Genomic DNA, 19,635 nt, shown 5'->3' on the forward strand with positions numbered 1-19,635 from the left:
GGTCCAGCCTTTCCACTTTGCCCTGAGTATGTCTGTCTCCCAGGCAAGCCCCCAGGGTTCCTCCCTGCCAGAAGTGCCACAGATGGTCTCAAACAGCTGCTGCCCAAAAAGATACTGAAGGAGCCTGAGGCTTCCCCAGGTCTATTTAGTTCTAGTAGAAGGAGACATCCCTAGTAGAACATTCTCAGATGGCAGAAGAAAGGCCCGGCTCCTCCTTTCTTGGTTTGCTGCTGTCTCAATGAGCAAGGAAATCAGTCTCTGAATTAGCAAGGGTAAAAGCAACAGGAGAGAGAAAGGACTGGAGCCCAGGGTAGAGGGGAGACCCCAAGACATCACCTGATACCCACAGAGTCCAAGTCCCCAAAACATTACATTCCAGGCTGAAGGCAAAACGTCCGAGTCATTGGGAAAACCCGTGGAGCTGGAAACTCTAGTCTTGATCTGCAGAAAGGGGAAAGAAAGTATTCCAAAAATTACCATCAGGAAGGCTAGCTGTGGATCCCTGGTCAAACTTTAGAATGGATTTTTAAGCTAACGCTTCCATTAGCATTTGGAAATGAACGCAAAAGTCACTAAGAGCCAGAGTGGCTTCCATTAGTGCTGGCTGTCTGCTGAGGTAGTGAACTACCTGTCAAGCCGGGTAATCAAGCAGGAGCTGCAAGAATCTGCCAGAAAGCTGGCAGAAGGGATTCACACCTCCAGAGGGGGACTAGACTCTAATACTCTATAATGCCACAGGCCTTGAGGGGAAGATGCAGAGGGAGAAAGAGGACTACAAATAATTGATGCGCATGGGTGATGGTGTGCAGAGGACCCCTCCCTCACAGGGCTCAGCTGGAGGGATTTTGCATCCGCCTTCCTACTCTAGAATCCTAAATCTGCCCTAACTCCAAAAGTTTACAGAGGGAAGCAGTTTTATCAGGGTAGATCCTGTCTACACAAAAACCTTGGTGACTCACCCGAGATGGGAAGAGATCCTTTTTCTCTTGTACCTAAAGGGGAGGTCACTGACCCTGCACATGATGACCTAACAGGGCCAGTGCTCGGTTCTGTTTTGAAACAGGTCCGGTCTAGCTGAGTCCTGTGTGGGAGGGGTCCTCTGCACACCGTCACTCACGCGCATCAATTATTTGCAGTCCTCTTTCTCCTTCCACATCTTCCCCTCAAGGCCCATGGGATTACAGAGTCTTAGAGTCTAGTCCCCATCTGGAGATATAAACATTCCCAGTTGAGCTACCTGAGCCACCCTCCTGCCTCTTCAGTCCCTGCTCATCCCACAGGCCCTCCTGGGATTGAGATCTAGACAATGAAGGGTATTGGCTATTCGCTAAGGTTCTTAGTGACTGAAGCTTTAGACGTGTAATCTTCCCTAAGGGTTTCGCATTTGAACTGGTTTTGCATATCTGATTCAACAAAAAATGAGATAAACTGATGAATAATGGTGAATTGAGGGGTTGACCTGTGGAAGCTGTAAACCCCTCCTGTCCCCCCTAGACCTAAACAATAGACCCCTCCACCTGCCAGGCTGGGCAGGCCGTCAAGATGGTCTCCTGGCCCTCTCCCCAGCAGTCCAGGACACAGCGGCTGAGGTCCTCTGCCACGCTGGTCCCAACGGTTTGCAAATTGACTCCTGGTAGCAAGAATCATTTCTGGTTCATTCGGATCCTCCTAAGCCTGGCCCCACGTCCTCAGGCTGTGCCCTAGTGCCCACTCCTGGGCCTCTTTCCCAGGGCCTCTGACAGGCAGCAGCCAACTCTCTGATGGGGAATGAGCAGTCAGTGTACTGCGCCCTGGTCCCCACGGCCGCTTCTGCTCACCCTAGCTGCCGGATTCCAGCACTGCACTTGGTGAGGGCCCCTCCTCCACAGAAAGGCAGAGGGCCTGTTTCTGGGCCTTTCTTGCCCACAAGCCTCCTGGCCATTCATCCCTTCCTCGGGCCCACTTCAAGCTTGTTGAAACAAGCCTTTTAAGAGTCCAAGCAATTAGTGAAAGCATAATCCACCCTCCAAATGGTGTATGTGCCTTAGAAGGGGCTCTTGGGAACAGAGCCTCACCCCTCTACAGCCACTCTGACTCAGACTCTCCGGAGTTTGGGGAGGAGGACAGCCTCGGTGTCCTTTAGGGGGTCTCCCATCACACCAGCCCACAGCACCACCAGCAACTGCCTCCACCTGGCTCCACAGTCTTACCTCCCAAAAGCCAAAAAGAGCTAAAAGGAAGAATTGCTGGCACCTAGTATCCTAATTCCATGACTGCTGGGCAAGAGGGAAGCACTGCCTGGCAGTGTGGGCTCAGAAAAATCATTTGCCCTCTCTGAGCTTGTCTCAGTAGATGTCTGAAGAATATTTGTGAAATCGAAGCAAGGCTTGGAACTGGAAGTGTTCATTTTGAGACATACTAATAAATCAAGTAAGATTTTCTTAAAAGCCTTTTCTAACCCCACTATGCACTCCCCACCGTCTCAGTTGTTCACCTGCTCCTGAGACTGCCAAAGTAGCCAGTCCCTGACTCAATCAGAGCACTTCTCACACGCTACCGCAATGACAAACATGACTGTGACACCTGATTCTTTGACTCCCGACCACCCAGGAGACGCTTACAGATGGATTCATAAACGAGAAAAGCTACCGTGTCCCAAGTACTCACTGGCTGCCAAGCACCCTGCTAAGAATTAAAAATGCTGATTCTCACAACAGAACTGTTTTACAGCTGAGGAACTCAAGGTTGAGAGAGACAGAGAGAGAGAGAGAGAGAGAGAGAGAGAGAGAGAGAGAACAGGGTCACACAGCTAGAAGCTCTGAGCTAGAAGTGGAACTCAGAAACCTCTGACTCCAGAGCTCCTTCCTGCTCTCACCACCGGGCCAGGGATCCTCCACCTCTGCCCTAGTGACATCAGCCATAAGGGACCATCTTTTGCATTGTAGGATGGTTAGCAGCATCTCTAGCCTCCACCCACTAGACGCCAATAGCACCCCCACCACCACCCCCAGCTGTAACAACCAAATATCACCTAGGGCACAAAACTGCCCCCGTTGAGCAGCACTGCCCTAGACCATGCTGCCTTCACTGCCGGGGCTGTGGTCCAACCCTGGCTTAGACATGGACTGACCAGAACACAGAGCTTTGAGAGATATGGTCACACACCCTGGGAGCATGCAGCTCAGCTGGGAAGGCAAGACTACCTCAGAGGCCAGGTCAGAGGGCAGCTGAGAGCTGAGCTGGCAGGGTCTGGTGGTGGGAGCTACACACACTGCAGGTGCTAGAGCTACAATGTCCTTTGGGAAGGCACGGTGTGGCCTCGGACCTTCTGACGGCTGCCAAGCCTGCGACCTCATGTCTGCACAGAACGCCAGGAATATCAGCTTGTGGGGAAGGTCCCCTTGTGCAAGGCCACCCAGGCACACCTTGGTAATATCTGGTGGGAGCCCAGGTGGCCTCAGATGGGAAAGGAGGCTATAAAACAGGAAGCCCGTGCCAGGCCTGCGGAGCGGGGGACACGGTTCTTCCTGGGAATGCCCACTGTTCGTTTGCCAGCTGGGCCCACATGCCCGGCTTCCCCTATTAAGGATTTGGTCCCTTCTCTTCTTTTTCCCCACCCTTCTAGATTTTTCTAAACTCAAAATGTCTGGGCTTCCCCAGCTGGGAAGAGATTGTGACATACTGAGGCTTGCTTTGGTGGCCTTCACCTGACCGCTCCTCACAGTGTCCCCATCCTCAGAAGACTCCCCCTGGCTACAACAAATTCACGCTCAGGAAAGGGCCTCCCACTGCAGGCCCAAGACTGCAGCTGCTGCCAGGGTTAAAACGGGATGAGGTGGGAGACTGTAAGCAATTGCCTGGCCCAGTGTTGCCAAACCCAAAAGTTAGGACGGAATTCCCCAAGCTCCCACGAGGAGAGTCAGTGTGAGGGGTCTCCCCGGCTGAATCCCCGGCCGCTGGGCCAAGCCAGCCCTTCTCAGTACATCACAGAGGCTCCCTGTCATCTGCAGAGCCAGAAATTCATCTTCAAAGGCCTGTCCATGAAGCACAGAAGCCTGGTCGGCAGTTACAAACTTGGACTCAGCAGGCAGAGAGAGGGAGGACAGGAAGGAAGAAAGTCAGACCCCAAATAGTGCGCTGCTCCCTCAGGAGGGTTCAGGTGGAAAATGGAAAGCAGGACCCACAGCAGGCTTTGGGGAAATAGATAGATGTTTTCTTCTCGGCCCTACTCACCTGTCTGGTCAAAGCCCCAGCCCTGCCTCTGACTTGCTGTGTGACCTTGGGCAAGTCCCTTCCCCCTCTGAACCTCAACGGCTCATTTGTCAAGTGCAGATACTGAACATCTGCCCTTCCCTTTCACAGGGCCTCTGGGCCCAAATGGGCAGCCGGGTGAGAAAGTATTCCACAAAGAATAGAGCACACCCCACGTGCAGGAATGTTGGCGGTGACTTTGTGGACAGCGAATATGTGAGTTCCTGGCTTCCGTCCTGGCCCAGACAGACTGTCAGATCCTCCTAGGCTGAGGCTCGAGCACAGAGTAGGAGGAAGAAGGCTAATTAGAAAGTGCAATGTGAAACATAACCAAGCACATTGACTCTCCCAAGACCAGCTTATTTATAGCTGTAAAAACATTCTGTCTGAACAGTCAGTTCTACCTCTGGAGGGTTAGGATATGTTAACCCTTTGATAAGATCAGCTTGACTCTGTAAAGTGGTGGGAATCTCAAGTTCACCCAGACAGCCAGGCTCAGGGAAGGCTTCATGGGAGACAGTGGTGACTTTACCAGCCTGTGTTTTGAAAGCCCAAAGCTGGGATCCAGACAGTCTGCCCCCACCCCTGTAATCACCAACGTAACCCAAAAGGCAGCCCTTCCCTGCTTCCACCACCTTCCTTGGGCCCCTCATTGTCCCTAGTCATTTTCCTTCCTCTTCCAAGTGCTGGCTGTTTGTCTGCCTGTATCCACTAGTTACGTGGCTTGCTGAAGCAGGGGATCGGGGGTACACAAGAGAGAGGGTGAGTGGACTCAGTCTTCAAGAAAGGGCTATGGGATCAGTAACCTGGAAACTTCCCCTCAAGGAGCCAGAGTTTCCTGTCTTCCTGTCCAAGCATTGCAGCTTCCCTTTGTCCTACAACTGGTGGGTAGAACAAGACCCTCCAAGCCCTGACAAACAAGCCCAAGCACCAGTGCCTTGGGTGCTGGCTGTCATGAAGGTGGCCCTGGCTTATCTGCCCAGCCTCATGTCAAGGTGCTCCAGCCCCATTGAACAGCATTCAGTTCCTTAGGAACAAAGGCTCTGCACTCTCTCCAGCCTCAGGGCCTCTGCACAGGCTGTTCCTGGCCCTTTTCTCCAGTTCTTCTTTCTTTCTGGTCCTACCCATCTTTCAGGTGCACGGTTAAACATAACAACCTTGAAGACTTTTCCTGACCCCCATCTCAATCTAGATTCAGCCTCACCGTGGTTTTTCTTGATTGCACTGATCACAGTTTGCAACTGTGTGTTTGTTTGAGTATTTTTTTTCATATCCTCAAGCTCTGTGGTGGGGAGCGTGGGGCGTGGCTGAGGGCGGGGGACAATATCCCTGGCACCAAACCAGTGCCTGGCACAAAGGGGACCTCAGTGAATGTTTGCTGAAGAAACCAAGGAGTAGGATTTACATGCAGGGAAGCAACTCAGACACGGCAAAGAAATACTGAAGAAGGGCAAGTGCAGGAGGCCCTTTCCCTCTTTCAATAAATGTCAGAAGGAGAGGACAGTGGCGAGAGAGTCCCTAGAGGGTTTTGAAGCCCAAGGAGGGATGGAGGTTTGGTCCTGGATTTACAGTTTGTTTCTAGAACATTCCTTTTTCCCTAAGTTCCTGTCCTTGGGATCAGTTTGACCCATTTTGTCCTAAGGATGGAAAGGGGCAAAAAAGTCTCCTTGGCTCATTCAAAAGCCAAGAGTCCCAGCCAGAAGTTAGGCTGCTAAATAATGTACCCAGGAGAAGGTGCCTGAGGTGGCTGGCAGGGGCGTCACTGGTCACAGGACCTGATGTGGCTCCTGGCAACAGGCCCATGAGGACAGGTGCTGATGTGTGTCCCCTCCCCAATGCCAGGATGGGGTTCTGCTGGGAGCTGTTGGTGCCTATGACTGGAACGGAGCTGTGCTAAAGGAGACGAGTGCCGGCAAGGTCATTCCTCTCCGTGAGTCCTACCTGAAAGAGTTCCCCGAGGAGCTCAAGAACCATGGCGCATACCTGGGTAAGAGCCCAGAGTGAGGGGAGGCCGGCGGGTGGTGGGCCGGGAGGGCACCCAGGGGCTGCAGAACCCCTAGCCCACACACGAGAGAGGGGCCTGCTGTGTACATTCTGGGCTAATTCAAGCACCCAATTCTGAAGAGCATCCCTGGGGGCATATCCTCTCCACGCTGGTAACCACCACGCCAAGCACCCTGCCCAGCGTATAACAGGCGCTCCATCAATAGGTAGAATAAAGGACAAGCAGTTCCCCGCTCCCTTCAGTATGTTTCATTTGGTGCTCCTAGACTCTGGGTCAGCTGTTGTTGTGCCTTTAAAGCTTTTGGGGCTGACTAGGGTTCCAGTACACTGAGCCCGCCTTCTGAAGGCAAAACGCAAGTCGAGTGGAATCTGCACTTGTTTTTATTTCTTAATGTTCATAATCAAGGCAGAAGTCGCTGCCCATGAAGCACTTTGGAACTGGATATCTAGAGAAGCGCACATCACCCTAGAACTTAAAGTATAATAATAATAAATAAATAAATAAATAAATAAATAAATAAAAGAAAAAAGAGAAGCGCACATCATTGATGGTGAAGGTCCTGGCAGTGAGGCCTTAGCCTGCTGGCCAAAGTCACCTTCCAGCTCTGCAGGAGCAGTCACCTGGCCATCCCCAGCCATGTCCCATTTGCCAAGGCTTGTTCCTTTCTAAAGGAAGGGCCAGAGGGGAGGGTGGCAAGAGGGGGTTCCCCACTGTCTCTGGGTCTTTCTGAATTTCCGAACCAAGTCCACTCTCTGTGAAGTCACTCCTCATTAAGGCTTCCTCGGACCCCATTCCTCCATGAACTTGGGCCACCCAGAGTGGACAGAGAATCTGTCCATGTGTCCATCTCTCTGGTGCTTCATCCCATCTTGACCTTTGTTCCTCAGTTCTTTAGCCAATACCCTGCCTATGACTCTGCCCACACTGTGTTCTATCTTACCCTGTTTTCTATCCCCAACCATGGGACCCTCAGCTGACAAAAGGGCAAAATGCTGGAATCAGGACTGTGCTAGAAAATCCAGAAGTGTAGATCCCTAGATGTTTCCCAACAGCACCTGGCCCTAGGACAGCGCCTGGCCCTAGGGCCTGCGGTCCATTTAATTCACAAGGTGTTAAACCTGAATTGCATAGCACTGCGGTTGATGCTATCAGAGTGCCATGCTAAAGTGCCGTGGTAAGAAGGACACAGCACCTGCCCTCAAGCTGCTTCCTGAGAGACACAGACATGTGCACATATAATTGTAACACAAGTGAGGTGGGAGCTCTGATAAAAGCACAAATAAAGGAGAGAAAGATTGGAGTCCTTGCCTTGGCAAATGCTCAAACACTGGGAAAGATGCTGGAAGAACAAAGGCTAGCAACCCTTTAACTAAAAACTAGAATCACTCGTGTTTCATTGTGTTTCTTCCCAAGTGCACAGCACTGCGCTGAAAATAAGGAAACCAAAGAAAGGGCACAAGATGCAGGTGCTACGAGGCATTAAACAGCAAGACAGATCACATCAGGGTGTCCCAGGGCCCATGAGGTTAATTCCAAGTGAGTCAGAGTGGTCCAGCGAGCTGGTACACTCAGGACCCACTGTGTAGGAGCTGGCGCCTACACCAGGTCTCCACCGCAGGGGACATTTCAAATAAGTCAAGAAAGGCCAAGCAAAAGAAGGACATGTGGGAAGTGCCAGGTTATTTCAGGACCCAAGAAGTAGATGAGTGTGGCTACAGCAGGGGGGAGAAGTGGGAACATGGAGGAGAGGGCAAGTTAGGATAGGCAGGAGGCCTCGAGTGCCAGGTTAAGAGGTTTGAGCTTTTTCATGTTGGCAACAGGGAGCTATTGAACATATCTGAGTGAGAGCACAGCAGGATGAATATCCCCCTGGCCCAGCAGAGCCACCCTGCTTCCCCTCCCAGAAGACCCTGGTGAGGTAGAACTTGGCTGAAGGACACTCATGAGGCCCAGCTGTCATGCCTTAGCCACAGTCACTGCCTTGGGTGGGAGTGTTGGGGAGTGCCTTTTCTCCTCCTCCTCCTCCCTCTAGGAGTCATCCAGTGAGAGCAGGGTCTGGGTTCTCTCCTGGGGCAGAGATGCCTGCTGGAAGATTCCTCCTGTGTCCCAAGGGAGAGGAGCACTACAGGGGAAAGAGACCAGGAGGCCGGCTCCCAGCCTCCACTGGGGGTGCAGTATAGATTTCGGGCCATGGCCCTACCTTTTCATCAGGCCTTCAGGGAGGCTGGCCCAGCCTCAGAATGGCCCCTACTGCTGGCCAGAGAGTTGCCTGGGAACCAAAGGTGCTGCCTACAGACAGCTGGAAGGCAGGAAGCTCTGTGAGTTTTGAATGCTGACCCACGCCTGCCCCATAGGACACTTGGCCCCCAGACTGCGTCTCAGTGCCCCTCCTTCCAAGCAGGCCCAGAAACTCAAGGCCTACTGAGAACATTTTCAGTAGTACCCCTGAGGGCTCAGCTCAGAAGAAACCTTTGCTCCACACCACAAGGCTAAGCCCCACCCACCCACATATTTATGGTTGCTCTAAATACATGGCCGTGTTAGCCACCCCTTGTGAGGTCTTGGTATCATGGACCTGTCAAGCCTCATTTCCCCAAGTACAGCCTCAAGAGTGAAAACTGTTGTGTCTGGAACCAGGGTGGTTCACCCCCAGGCACTGAGTCAGCTCATCTGTACACCCTGTAGCCACTCTGGAAGCAGCCAATGGGACCCAAGTGACAGTGTTACACACACAGATACACATATGCACACGCATATATGTGCACACACACACGTGCATTGCAAGAGACATCTGTTCCCCAGAAACAGCCCAGGAACTGTCAACAAAGTCCAACACCCATTTAAAATCTGGGATCCAAGATTATCTGGCAGAAAGTGGGATTCTGGGATGCCATTGGCTTTCCACACCTGCTGGAGCCCACTTTCAGGAGAGTTGCCTGAAGATGCTGCACATTTGCTTCCTGGGTACTGGGTGGGTGATGAGATTCACAGTGATCAGGCACAGCCATACCGGGAGCAGGGATTGGCAGCCTTTCCCAAAGAGCCCCTGGGGTTCCATGTCTTTCTCTTTGGCATGCTGCACGTATGGGACTGACAGGAGTCTGGGAGCTTCCTCCTTTGAGTCTGCAAAGCTTTGGGGTTGCAAGAATCCCTGAGACCCCATGTGAATATCTGAAGCAGACCAATTCCTTCCACCTTTACGATTAACACTCTAGTCCTCAGTGGGCCACTTAGCAGGCATTTGTGGTAATAAAGAGGACACTGGTTAGTCCCTAAGAGTGAAGATTGGTGGGGAACCAAAGCAAAGTCTCCCCAATATTAACTGAAGTGAGGCTAGAGTCTGCCCTACTCCCTGCTGCCCTCCGCCGTGCTCATGAGCTGGTGAAGAAGGGATGTGTGCATTTCAAGTTAGTCTTTTAGCAGCCCCACCTGGCTTCCTTTATTTTCTCCAGTAAGGGCTGGGGTGCAGTGAGTCCTCCCTACCCTCCAAACCCCTCTCCTGGGCCCTGCCTCTTCCAAGCCTCCCCAGCTGCCCCTAGGAATTACAGCCCTGCATGATTGAATCTGCTCAGCTGGTCCTGAACCTACCCCACCTCTGGCCCATCCTCTGGCACGGCCGAGCCATGCACCTGGCCAAGCAAGGCCTGCTGAGGACACGGTGCTAAATATCAGCTTGTTTCCTCCTGTGGCAGGGTACACAGTCACATCGGTCGTGTCCTCCAGGCAGGGGCGGGTGTACGTGGCCGGAGCCCCCCGGTTCAACCACACGGGCAAAGTCATCCTGTTCACCATGCACAACAACCGGAGCCTCACCATCCACCAGGCTCTGCGGGGCCAGCAGGTAATGGAGGGGGAGCCTGGGGCAGGGACGGAGGGAAGAGGGGCGGATCAGACAAATGGGAGGGCAGTGAATACAGCATGCCTGGGCCACTGGGTGCTCCGAAGGGCAGTCATGTTCCTCCAGCCACCTTCATGCTGCCAGGAGTGGCAGGAGTGTGCATCCACCCACAGAAGGCCCCATGGGTCCTCCAGGATGCCAGCTGCTTCCCTTTTCCTGGAATGGAAGCAATGAGGAATGGGAAGGCTGCCAGTGCCACTGCCCCACAGGGAGGTGATTGGCAACCAGACTGTGCTGCTAAGAGTCCTGTGTTGGACAGTGATGAATGCAAATTGGAAAGCTATGATAAGAGTCATTGGTGGTGAAAACGGGGCTCCAATCCAAGTCACTTCCAGCGCAGAGGAAAACTGGGCTCCTGGGAAGCAATGTGGCTTTTCCAGGGTTCTATGGTGAATTCATGACTGGGTCAAGCCAAGAACCCTCTTGGTGGGGCTGCCTGCATCATGCCACCTTCTGACCCCCAATAACCCCAAAACCAGTCCTGGGCTCCTCCTGACCAGCAGCGTCCGTGCCCTCTCTAGGCCGGAGCTGAGTGCTGTCCAGGCCCTTCCATGTTGTCCCCAGCTCCCTGTCGACTCTCCTGAGCCTGGGAACAGCCCTGTCTCCTGAGCCCATGACTGCCCTTGGCCTGTCACTGTGAGAACCTGCTCCTCACCGAGTCTAACCTAAATCCGTCTCGCTCCAGAGTGCCACCCTCCTGCCATTCCTCCTCCTGTTTCTTGGGTGCGGGCCATTCCAGGCGGCGAAGCTCTCACCCTCCACCCTGCCTGCCCACACTCGCCCAGGGCCAACTCTTTTGGAATGGAGGGCTAGACCTTGAGAGCTGGAGGGAATTTGCTGATGAATTTATGACATTTTTCCTGCCCAGTTCCGCCTCCAACATCCGAAGGAGAAACCGCAGTGCTGAAGGCAGCTAAATTAAGTGAATTCCAAATCGCGGTGACCCACATAGCTGAGGCCACATATTTAGACAAATTTCCCCCGCCCCCTCCCTCACTTGCTCTCTGTCTGCTTCTTAGTTACTTTACGTAGGCACATCTTTTCCCTCTCCCACCCATGTATACTATTTCCCTTTCCTCTCTTCTAAATTTTTTATCTTTCTCCTCAGTTAAAAGCTTTTAATCCTTGAGAATAGATTTCTTCTGAAAACACACTAAGCCAGAGAAGGACGGGGTAGGCAGAGTCATGGGCCAGGGTGTCAGGCAGACCCCAATTCCAACCAGCTTGGCGGTGACCAGGTGACCGGCCTTCTGACCTTGGGCAAGAAACTCCAATTCTCTGACTTTTGGTTCCTTCCCTTGTAAAATGAGGATGACCCTCTCTCCTAGCAGCATGGGGTCACATGAGCTAACCCAAGGCTATAAACCATCCCAAACAGGGCTTGTCCACGAACAGGGTGCCTTCCCCTTTCCTAAGAAACCCAGCTTTAATTAAGTACTTTCTGTGTACCAGGCACAGTACCCTGGCCCAGAGGGAACACAGCAGGTTCAATGCCCACCCTCATGAGAATCCCAGCAGAGGGAACAGGGGCTGGTGGGAGGAGTGTGGAGCTGAAGGCACATGGAAAAGGGGCAGGGAGAGGAGTGGAGAAGGTCAAGGACAGCTTCTAACAGGAAGTGACACTTCAGCTAAGACCTGAGGGATGGCAGGGGATGATCTGGGGAGGACGCAGGGGTGGGGAGTGCATGCAAGAGAAAAGCTTGTGCAGAGGGAAGCCTGGAAGCCGGCCAAGGCCGGGGGCTTTTGGAGAAGAGAAATAACTCAGTTTGGCAGGACCCAGGAGCACTGCGTTGGGAGCAGGAGCTTGTGGGGACAGAGGCTCGGGAGGGAGGCTGGTCCAGCACGGTCCTGCTGGAGAGTTTAGATACCACCCCAAAAGCAAGAGGTGGAATGGTGTTAGAGGCCACGCCAGCTGCTATGGGGGTGGGCTGAAGAGGCCAGCCTGAGGCTGGAAGGCCCTTTAGAAGGTGCCTCACCTAGGAAAGAAGCAGGGGGGAGTAGTTGGTGAATTGGCACCCACCAGGTAGGACTTGCTGGCAGGTTTGCAGGTGGGAGAGGTGGAGGACGGAGTCAGGGTTTCTGGGTTTCTGAGGAGGGGGTGGATGATGTCCTCACTGAAGTGGGGAACACTGCACCCCAAACGGAAGGGGAACACAGCAAGTGCTCAGACACTGAAATAAATCGTAGTTCACCATCCACAATGCTAATGCCAGAATGATTTATAACATCAAAAATTAAAAACAGTGGCTCACACCTGTAATTCCAGCACTTTGAGAGGGTGAGGTGGGAGGATCACTGGAGCGCAGGAGTTCCAGACCAGCCTAGGCAATATAGTGAGACTCCATCTCTAAAAATAATTTTTAAAAATAGTCAGGCGCAGTGGCAAGTGCCTGTGGTCCCAGCTACTCAGGAGGCTGAGGTGGGAGGATCACTTGAACCCAGGAGTTCGAGGCTACAGTGAGCCAAGATTGCACCATTGCACTCCAGCCTGGGTGACAGAGCAAAACCTTGTCTCAAAAAAAAAAAAAAAAAAAAAAATACAAGCTAACTGTCCAGCAGTAATTGATTAAATACATTATGATTTTTTTATTAATTTTAAGCACTGTGGAATCATCAGTGATTATGTTGTAGATGAAAATATAATACATCATAGAAAAATGTTGATGATATATTGTTTATTTAAAAATCAGTATATAAACTATATTTACATTATTACTCCAATTCGTAAAAATAACACACAAGTACAAATAGGCAACATGCCTCAGTGGAAAAAAACTAGAAGAAAATCCGCTAAAACATTCATGGTAGTTTTATTTGGATGTCAGGATTGTGGGTAACTTTTGTTTTCTTCTTCATACTTTTAAATATTCTCCTTATTTTTTGCCATTATTTCACTTTACACACAAGACAAATGGCCACCAATAAAATTAACAGAAAGAAAGAAGAGTGGGAAGGGGATAATGACAGAAGGAAAAGAGAGAAGGGGAGAAGGGCAAACTGAAAACAGGCAAGTCCGCTCTGAGGGAGAGGAGAGAGAGGGAGCGCATGAGAAGGGAGGACCCATTTGTTCACTAAAAATTCTGAGTCAAAAGATGACCTTGGCTTCCCTCTGCCGGCGAGGCAAGGACTCTGGGCTGTGCGAGCTGGGCAGCCAGCCCACTCCTCTCTCCCATCACGTGCCGCAGATAGGCTCTTACTTTGGGAGTGAGATCACCTCGGTGGACATTGACGGAGATGGTGTCACTGATGTCCTGCTGGTGGGTGCACCCATGTACTTCAGCGAGGGCCGCGAGCGAGGCAAAGTGTACGTCTACGAGCTGAGACAGGTACAGCTGGGCAGGGGCTGGGCAGCTTCTCGGGGGCCCCCAGCCTCTGCTTTGACTTGGGTAGCCACGAGGGAAATGGGTTACTAGCGAGGCCAGTGCTGGAGCCAGGCCTGGGGAGAATCAGAGCCTCGTCTGTGGCTGGGCTCATATAGCCAGAGACGGGGATCTGGGGGAATGGAGTGGGGAGAGGATGCTAGAGCAGCCTGCAGAGGGAATTATGAGCCTGGGGACTTTTGCCAAGCCCTCCCCAGCTTTTTTCTGCCCCTGGTTTTGCAGAATCGGTTTGTTTATAACGGAACGCTCAAGGATTCACACAGTTACCAGAATGCCCGGTTTGGGTCCTCCATTGCCTCAGTTCGAGACCTCAACCAGGATTCCTACGACGATGTGGTGGTGGGAGCGCCCCTGGAGGACAACCACGCAGGAGCCATCTACATCTTCCACGGCTTCCGAGGCAGCATCCTGAAGACGCCTAAGCAGGTCAGGCTTCCCCGGGGAAGTAGATGGAGCAAATGGGGCTGCAGGAGTCCCAGGAGCTTCTGTGCCTCATCTGGTTCAGGATTTTCTTCCGTGCCCTCTCACAGGAACGGATGCCAATCTGTCCTGGTCATGCTTCCCCACGTGGAAATTTTGAAAAGGGCACATTTTACCTTCAAGACCCCCCACCACCACCACCCACTTTGGCACCCTCTCCCTGCTTACCTTTATCCTCCCCCAACAACAAACAACAGCAAATCCCTGGCACCTGACCCTCACTCCTCCCAAGACGTGCACACATGCAATTGCCTACCAGCGGAGCATCTCTTCTGGGCTCACTCTTCTCTGGAAGCGCTTCGTGCTGGAAATCGTGCCCACCTCAAAACCGACCCGTCTTGGGTCCCATCCCCTGAGGATCATCCTTTTGCCCCACGGTTTATTAGTAAGATAGTCTAAAAAATAGACCAGTGTGAGGGACGTGGATGGGTCGTTTGCCAGGTCACATGTATTTACACTTAATAGGGAACTCTTTTAAGACATGATATTTTAATCCAAAAGAATGACTTGAATGGTAGGAATTTCAGGTGCCGTGACAGGCCAGGAGACGAGATTGCTTTGGGTTGGGGAAGCTTCTTCATGATTTCAAACAGGCTCCCGATTGTTCCTGCAGCTCAGGGCCGCCCACCCCCACACTCACGGTGTGCACGCCCTCCCCCTGTCTTCCTGCTCCCTGCAGAGAATCACAGCCTCAGAGCTGGCTACCGGCCTCCAGTATTTTGGCTGCAGCATCCACGGGCAATTGGACCTCAATGAGGATGGGCTTATCGACCTGGCAGTGGGAGCCCTTGGCAACGCTGTGATTCTCTGGTTGGTTCCCCCACTGTTCCCACCTCCTGGGCTCTCCTGAAGGTCACAATGAATGCAGGGGTTTTAAAAACGGGCTTCAGGATCTTTTTCTCTTGTCTTTAACTGCCCTCAGCTAGACTCACCCTGTTCTTACCCCAACTTCCTTACACATTTCCTTTTGGTGGAATCAGTGTAAATTCAGTATAAATTGAAGTCCTGTCCAAAAGCCCCCGCTCTTAGAATTTGTCCTAAAAGTTCTGGCTACTCGAGCATGTCTTCCACCTCAGCTTTTCAAGCTATAACACTTGCAGGGGCAAGTTGAGCATATTTTTACCATCTGGGAGGACCTTTCCTTCTACCCTGGCTTGGAGGAATGTTTATCTAATATAGAGATTTCTTTCCTCCAAAGCACTCTGACTTCTTGCTTCCTTTCTTCGGGGCTTCATTTTCATGCTTCCTAAACACCCATTTATTTTACCATATGTTGGCTACTTTTTGAGCCAGAAAAAAAAAGACCTTGAGTATTTTTTCATATATGTTGATGAGGTATTTTTCATCATAAATACAATAACATAAAGAACATTTATAAAATAAGGAAAAGAATTACTCAGCCTGCCATCACCTTAACAATGCCACTATTAATATTGTGGCATATCTTCTCCCAGTCCTTTTTCCGCTGCTTATAATTTTATATAAATGCAATTATATCTGCCCTACAACTTTAAAAAGGCATTGAACAGAGATATATAACTTCACAGGGAGAATAAAGGAAAGACGGGCTCCTGTTCGCAAGGCTACTACAGCCCAAGGAGGAAATGTCTTCCTCCGGGTTCCCTAGAAAACAGAGCCTGAGGCAAAAGCCTCTTGAATGCTTTGGGAGTGGGGTGCAATCCTAGAAGCAAAAGTGAAGCCGGAAGGGAGCGCAGATGGGAGCAAGCCAGCCTGTCTTCACCACGCGTACTGCTCTTTGCTCGGCATCTCGGCATTTCCAGTGTGGCATAACACAGCCCATTGTAGGGAAAGAAGGGGGAGCAGCAGACTTGTGGCTCCTTCAGATCCCTCATTTGTCATGGCCAGAGCATCTGCTGCCCGACAGTCCTGGTGGTGTCCCCTGGCCCTCTAGGCAGCACTGGGAAGCCAGGGCCTGTGCAGCCCAGTTAGTGTACAGGAGCAGGGTCTGTCTCTTCGAAGGTCTGTGCTGCATGTGGGGGCTCTTAGGTCCTTGGTGGTGGTGATGGTGGCAGCAACAGCAGCCTGGGCTTGCAAGGCGTGGTAAAGGTGTTCACTGCGTTGGTTCCAACCAAGAAAGCAAGGCAGATGACCAAGGCCCGGGGAGGGGTACAGAGAACCTAGCAGGTCTTTAAAGTAACACATAAACTTCTCTACAGGAAACCAGATACACATATGCACACACACCCCCAAGATAATCAGAATCACAGAAATGATTGGATCAAGTTCTAGCTTTTGAAGTCCACACTTATGTGCTACCTAAATAGTGATGAGATTGTGGGCCAGAGTCCTCTGGGAAGACTTTATGGTCAAGCCACATAGTTCTCAAACATGACTGCCCATTAGGATCGCCAGGGGAGCTTTTAAAATGTCATTGCCCAGGCTTTACCCACACCAATTAAAGCAGAATTCTGTGGAGGGACCTGCGCAGCAGTAATTCTTTTAAAACTCCCCAAGTGATTCCAATGGGCAGTCAAGTTTGAGAACTTCAGATGTAGCCCACTGTGTTGACACAGCACTCTACACTGTCAAAGGACATTCTCACCTCCTCTGATCCTCACAATCCCCCATTGCAGAGATCATGTGACCTGCCAAGGTCGAGTATTGGCACAGATCATCACGTTGAAGCTATGAAACCTCTAAGCCACTCTACTCCTATTTCTTTCCATCTACATTCATGGTTGGGAGAGGCAATAGGTTTCGTTCCTAATTACATTTGACTTAGGCTGGCATAAGGGTAAATTTGTATTTCCTTGGTTACCTGGATGGGGTGGTGTGGGGGTGGATGGGTGCTGGCTGCATGCTGGAATCACCTAGGGTACTTTAACGCCTCGCTCTTCAAAGTGTGGTCCATGGAACGTTCACATCACCTGGGAGCTTGTTAGAAATGCAAAATCGGTGCCAAGCTATTGGATCAGAATCTGCATTTTAACACGATCCCCAGGGGGCATGCACACATATGAAAATTTCAGAGGCACTGCTTTAAAACCTGCGAAGGCCTGATTCTGATGCGGTTTTGCCTAGGGTGTAGCTGAGGCACCAGGATTTTTTTTAAGCTCTTCAGATGACTCACACGTGCATCCAGGGTGGGGAACCACTGCTAGAAAAGGTGATGAGGGAGCAAAGGGGAGTCAGCATGATCCACAGCGAGCACAGCCCCTGGGGGAAAGTGCTGAGAGGCTGCATGGAGGGGCTGTGAGGTGGCTGAGCCCCTCTTTCCCCTGTGCTCCCTCTTGCCAATCCTTTGACATCCAAAGCCCCCTCCATCCTCCACCTCACCCCCTCCAGTGGCTTTGCAGATTCCACTCGAATCTGGTTCTTGTCTTTCCCCGTGGTCACAGCAGGGCAGCCTGAGCCCCTGCCCCACCCCAGCTCACTGGCCCTTCTCCCGCAGGTCCCGCCCTGTGGTTCAGATCAATGCCAGCCTCCACTTTGAGCCATCCAAGATCAACATCTTCCACAGAGACTGCAAGCGCAGTGGCAGGGATGCCACCTGCCTGGCCGCCTTCCTCTGCTTCACACCCGTCTTCCTGGCACCCCACTTCCAAACGACAACTGTTGGTAAAGCAGGCCCCTCCTTTCTCCTCACCCCCCGGCTCCAGTCTCCCCCTGCACCTTACTCTATTTCAAAGCCTGGGCTTTTCCTGAAATGGATGCTGAGTGCCAAAGAGGGGATGTCATGCCAGGGTGAGAGTGGCAGTGAGCAGGGGTGATCATGACAGGGAGGACAAGAGAAGAAGGAAACAGTGTGGGCGCAGAGTTTGGATCAGAACACAGGACTGATGCCAGTGGAGCAAAGTGGGGTGCGGAAACCCAGAAGTCTGCCTGGATGCAGAGGAAGAGGCAGACCCAGGAATCCTACAGTGGGGGTCCTGGAAACCAGAAGTCCAGGTCAATGAGACCCCAGCATCTGGGAGCCCCGCTCAGAAGTGGGTGTGAGTCCGCGGCAGGGAGCCTTGCTCAGAAGTGGGTGTGAGCCCGCAGCGGGGCAGTTTCCTTCTGAGGGTCCATCACTTCCAGCTAAGTTGAGTCAGATACATCCTCTTGACAGCCCCGGGTCCAGGTGGTCTCAGGAAGTGTGCTGCAGGTTCCAGGACTGTCTGCGCTGGCACAGGAAATGGGGACTCAGGGAGTGTCTCAGCCAAGGAGCAGGACCAGACAGAGACCAAAAGGAAGATGAGAACAAAGGCGGGCCTGGGGGCTGTGCCCCTCTCTTTCAACTTCCATCCCTGAGAGGAGACAGATATGAGAGCCAGCAGCAACCAGTGGGTGTGCTGGAGAGCAGGAGAAGGGACTGAGTCTTTCCTGGAATTGACAAAACCTAACTGAAGGGGAGGAGGCTGCAGGTGTTATGCCCCAGAATGGAGTCAAAGGTTTGAGGAGCCGGCGGGAAGGGGCTGGCCAGCCCTCCTTGGTGTGACAGGAAGCACCCAGCAAAGGCTCTGACCAGCCCTGAGGGGGATCCCAGAGCCCAGGGAGAGACAGGGAAGGTGGAGGGAGAGGCGGAGGGGGTTGTTGACTGCAGCAAGGGCTCAACATGGCACCGCCCTGGCCCCACATCCTGTCTCCCTCCTTGTCTGCGGTGTTCACTTTCCCTCCATTTCTTCCTCCTGCTCTTTCTCCACCTTCTTCCTCCCCCTTTTCTTTGGTTCCTTCCTTTCCCTTCCTCATGCAATCACTTGCTCTCCATGTGGGAGTTTCTCACCCACACTGGGGCTCGTGAGAGGAAAGGAATAGCTCTCCCCTGGCCAGCCTGGGGGGCTTCCTGGAGGAGGCAGACAGTCTTGGATGGGCATGTGGCTCCACCTTTGTGGTCTTGCCCTCTCCCCTCCTGCAGGCATCAGATACAATGCCACCATGGACGAGAGGCGGTATACACCGAGGGCCCACCTGGATGAGGGCGGGGACCGATTCACCAACAGAGCTGTCCTGCTCTCCTCCGGCCAGGAGCTCTGTGAGAGGATCAACTTCCATGTCCTGGTGAGCTGGCAGCCCCACCAGCAGAGCCCAAGCTCCTACAGGAAGGAGCACCTGCCGTGGGAGAGGCAGAGAGTCCACCGGGTGGCTGGCTGGTTCTGAGCCCCCAGCAGACCTCAGGAAGCCAGCCGGGGTCTGTATCCCCTGAACTTGGCCACTCCACATTCCCACCTCATGCCCCAGAGACATGCTACACACCACCTCACTGGACTTCCTTCCAAAACCTCTTATCCCGCCACTCTCAGATGCCGAGAGAAGGAAGGTGGGCTCAGTAGGTCCAGCAGAGAGAGCCAGGAGCAGCCAGTGGGGGGCACGGCCCCAAAGGGAGGGATAAGCAGGCAGCAGCTAACAATTGAAGGCCAGGTCCAGGAGGCAGTCGCATGTACAAAACGGGAGGAGAGACAGAGAGGGGCGCCAGTGATGTCACGAGCAGGGTAGTGGCCTGGTGCCCCATTTTATAGCTAAGGAAGAGGATGACAGGTTTACTTCCATCCAGAGCTCCAGCCTCAGAGATGCAAGCAAGGTCACTCAGAGCCCTCCTGGCCCCAGTAGTTCAATGGCCAGAGGTCAGAGACGTGAGCAGGTGTGAGAAGGCACATCCCTGTTAAGGGGTCCCCTGAGATGCATCCACACCAGCAGCATCCTCA

At 52.5% G+C, this 19,635-nt stretch overlaps 1 protein-coding gene across 1 annotated transcript in view; it reads left to right on the top strand.

Annotated features, from left to right (window-relative positions):
• LOC105487976 (integrin subunit alpha 11) overlaps nucleotides 1–19,635 on the top strand; it is a 132,587-nt gene that overhangs the window by 88,927 nt on the left and 24,025 nt on the right. The window contains exons 11-17 of the mRNA XM_011751628.2: nucleotides 6,073–6,217; nucleotides 9,928–10,076; nucleotides 13,319–13,459; nucleotides 13,736–13,939; nucleotides 14,673–14,803; nucleotides 17,406–17,572; nucleotides 18,849–18,991. Coding sequence (XP_011749930.2) covers nucleotides 6,073–6,217; nucleotides 9,928–10,076; nucleotides 13,319–13,459; nucleotides 13,736–13,939; nucleotides 14,673–14,803; nucleotides 17,406–17,572; nucleotides 18,849–18,991 — 1,080 coding nt within the window. The remainder of the gene's footprint in view (nucleotides 1–6,072; nucleotides 6,218–9,927; nucleotides 10,077–13,318; nucleotides 13,460–13,735; nucleotides 13,940–14,672; nucleotides 14,804–17,405; nucleotides 17,573–18,848; nucleotides 18,992–19,635) is intronic.

This window comes from Macaca nemestrina, chromosome 7 (assembly GCF_043159975.1).
Source record: "Macaca nemestrina isolate mMacNem1 chromosome 7, mMacNem.hap1, whole genome shotgun sequence".
Lineage (NCBI taxonomy): Eukaryota > Metazoa > Chordata > Mammalia > Primates > Cercopithecidae > Macaca > Macaca nemestrina.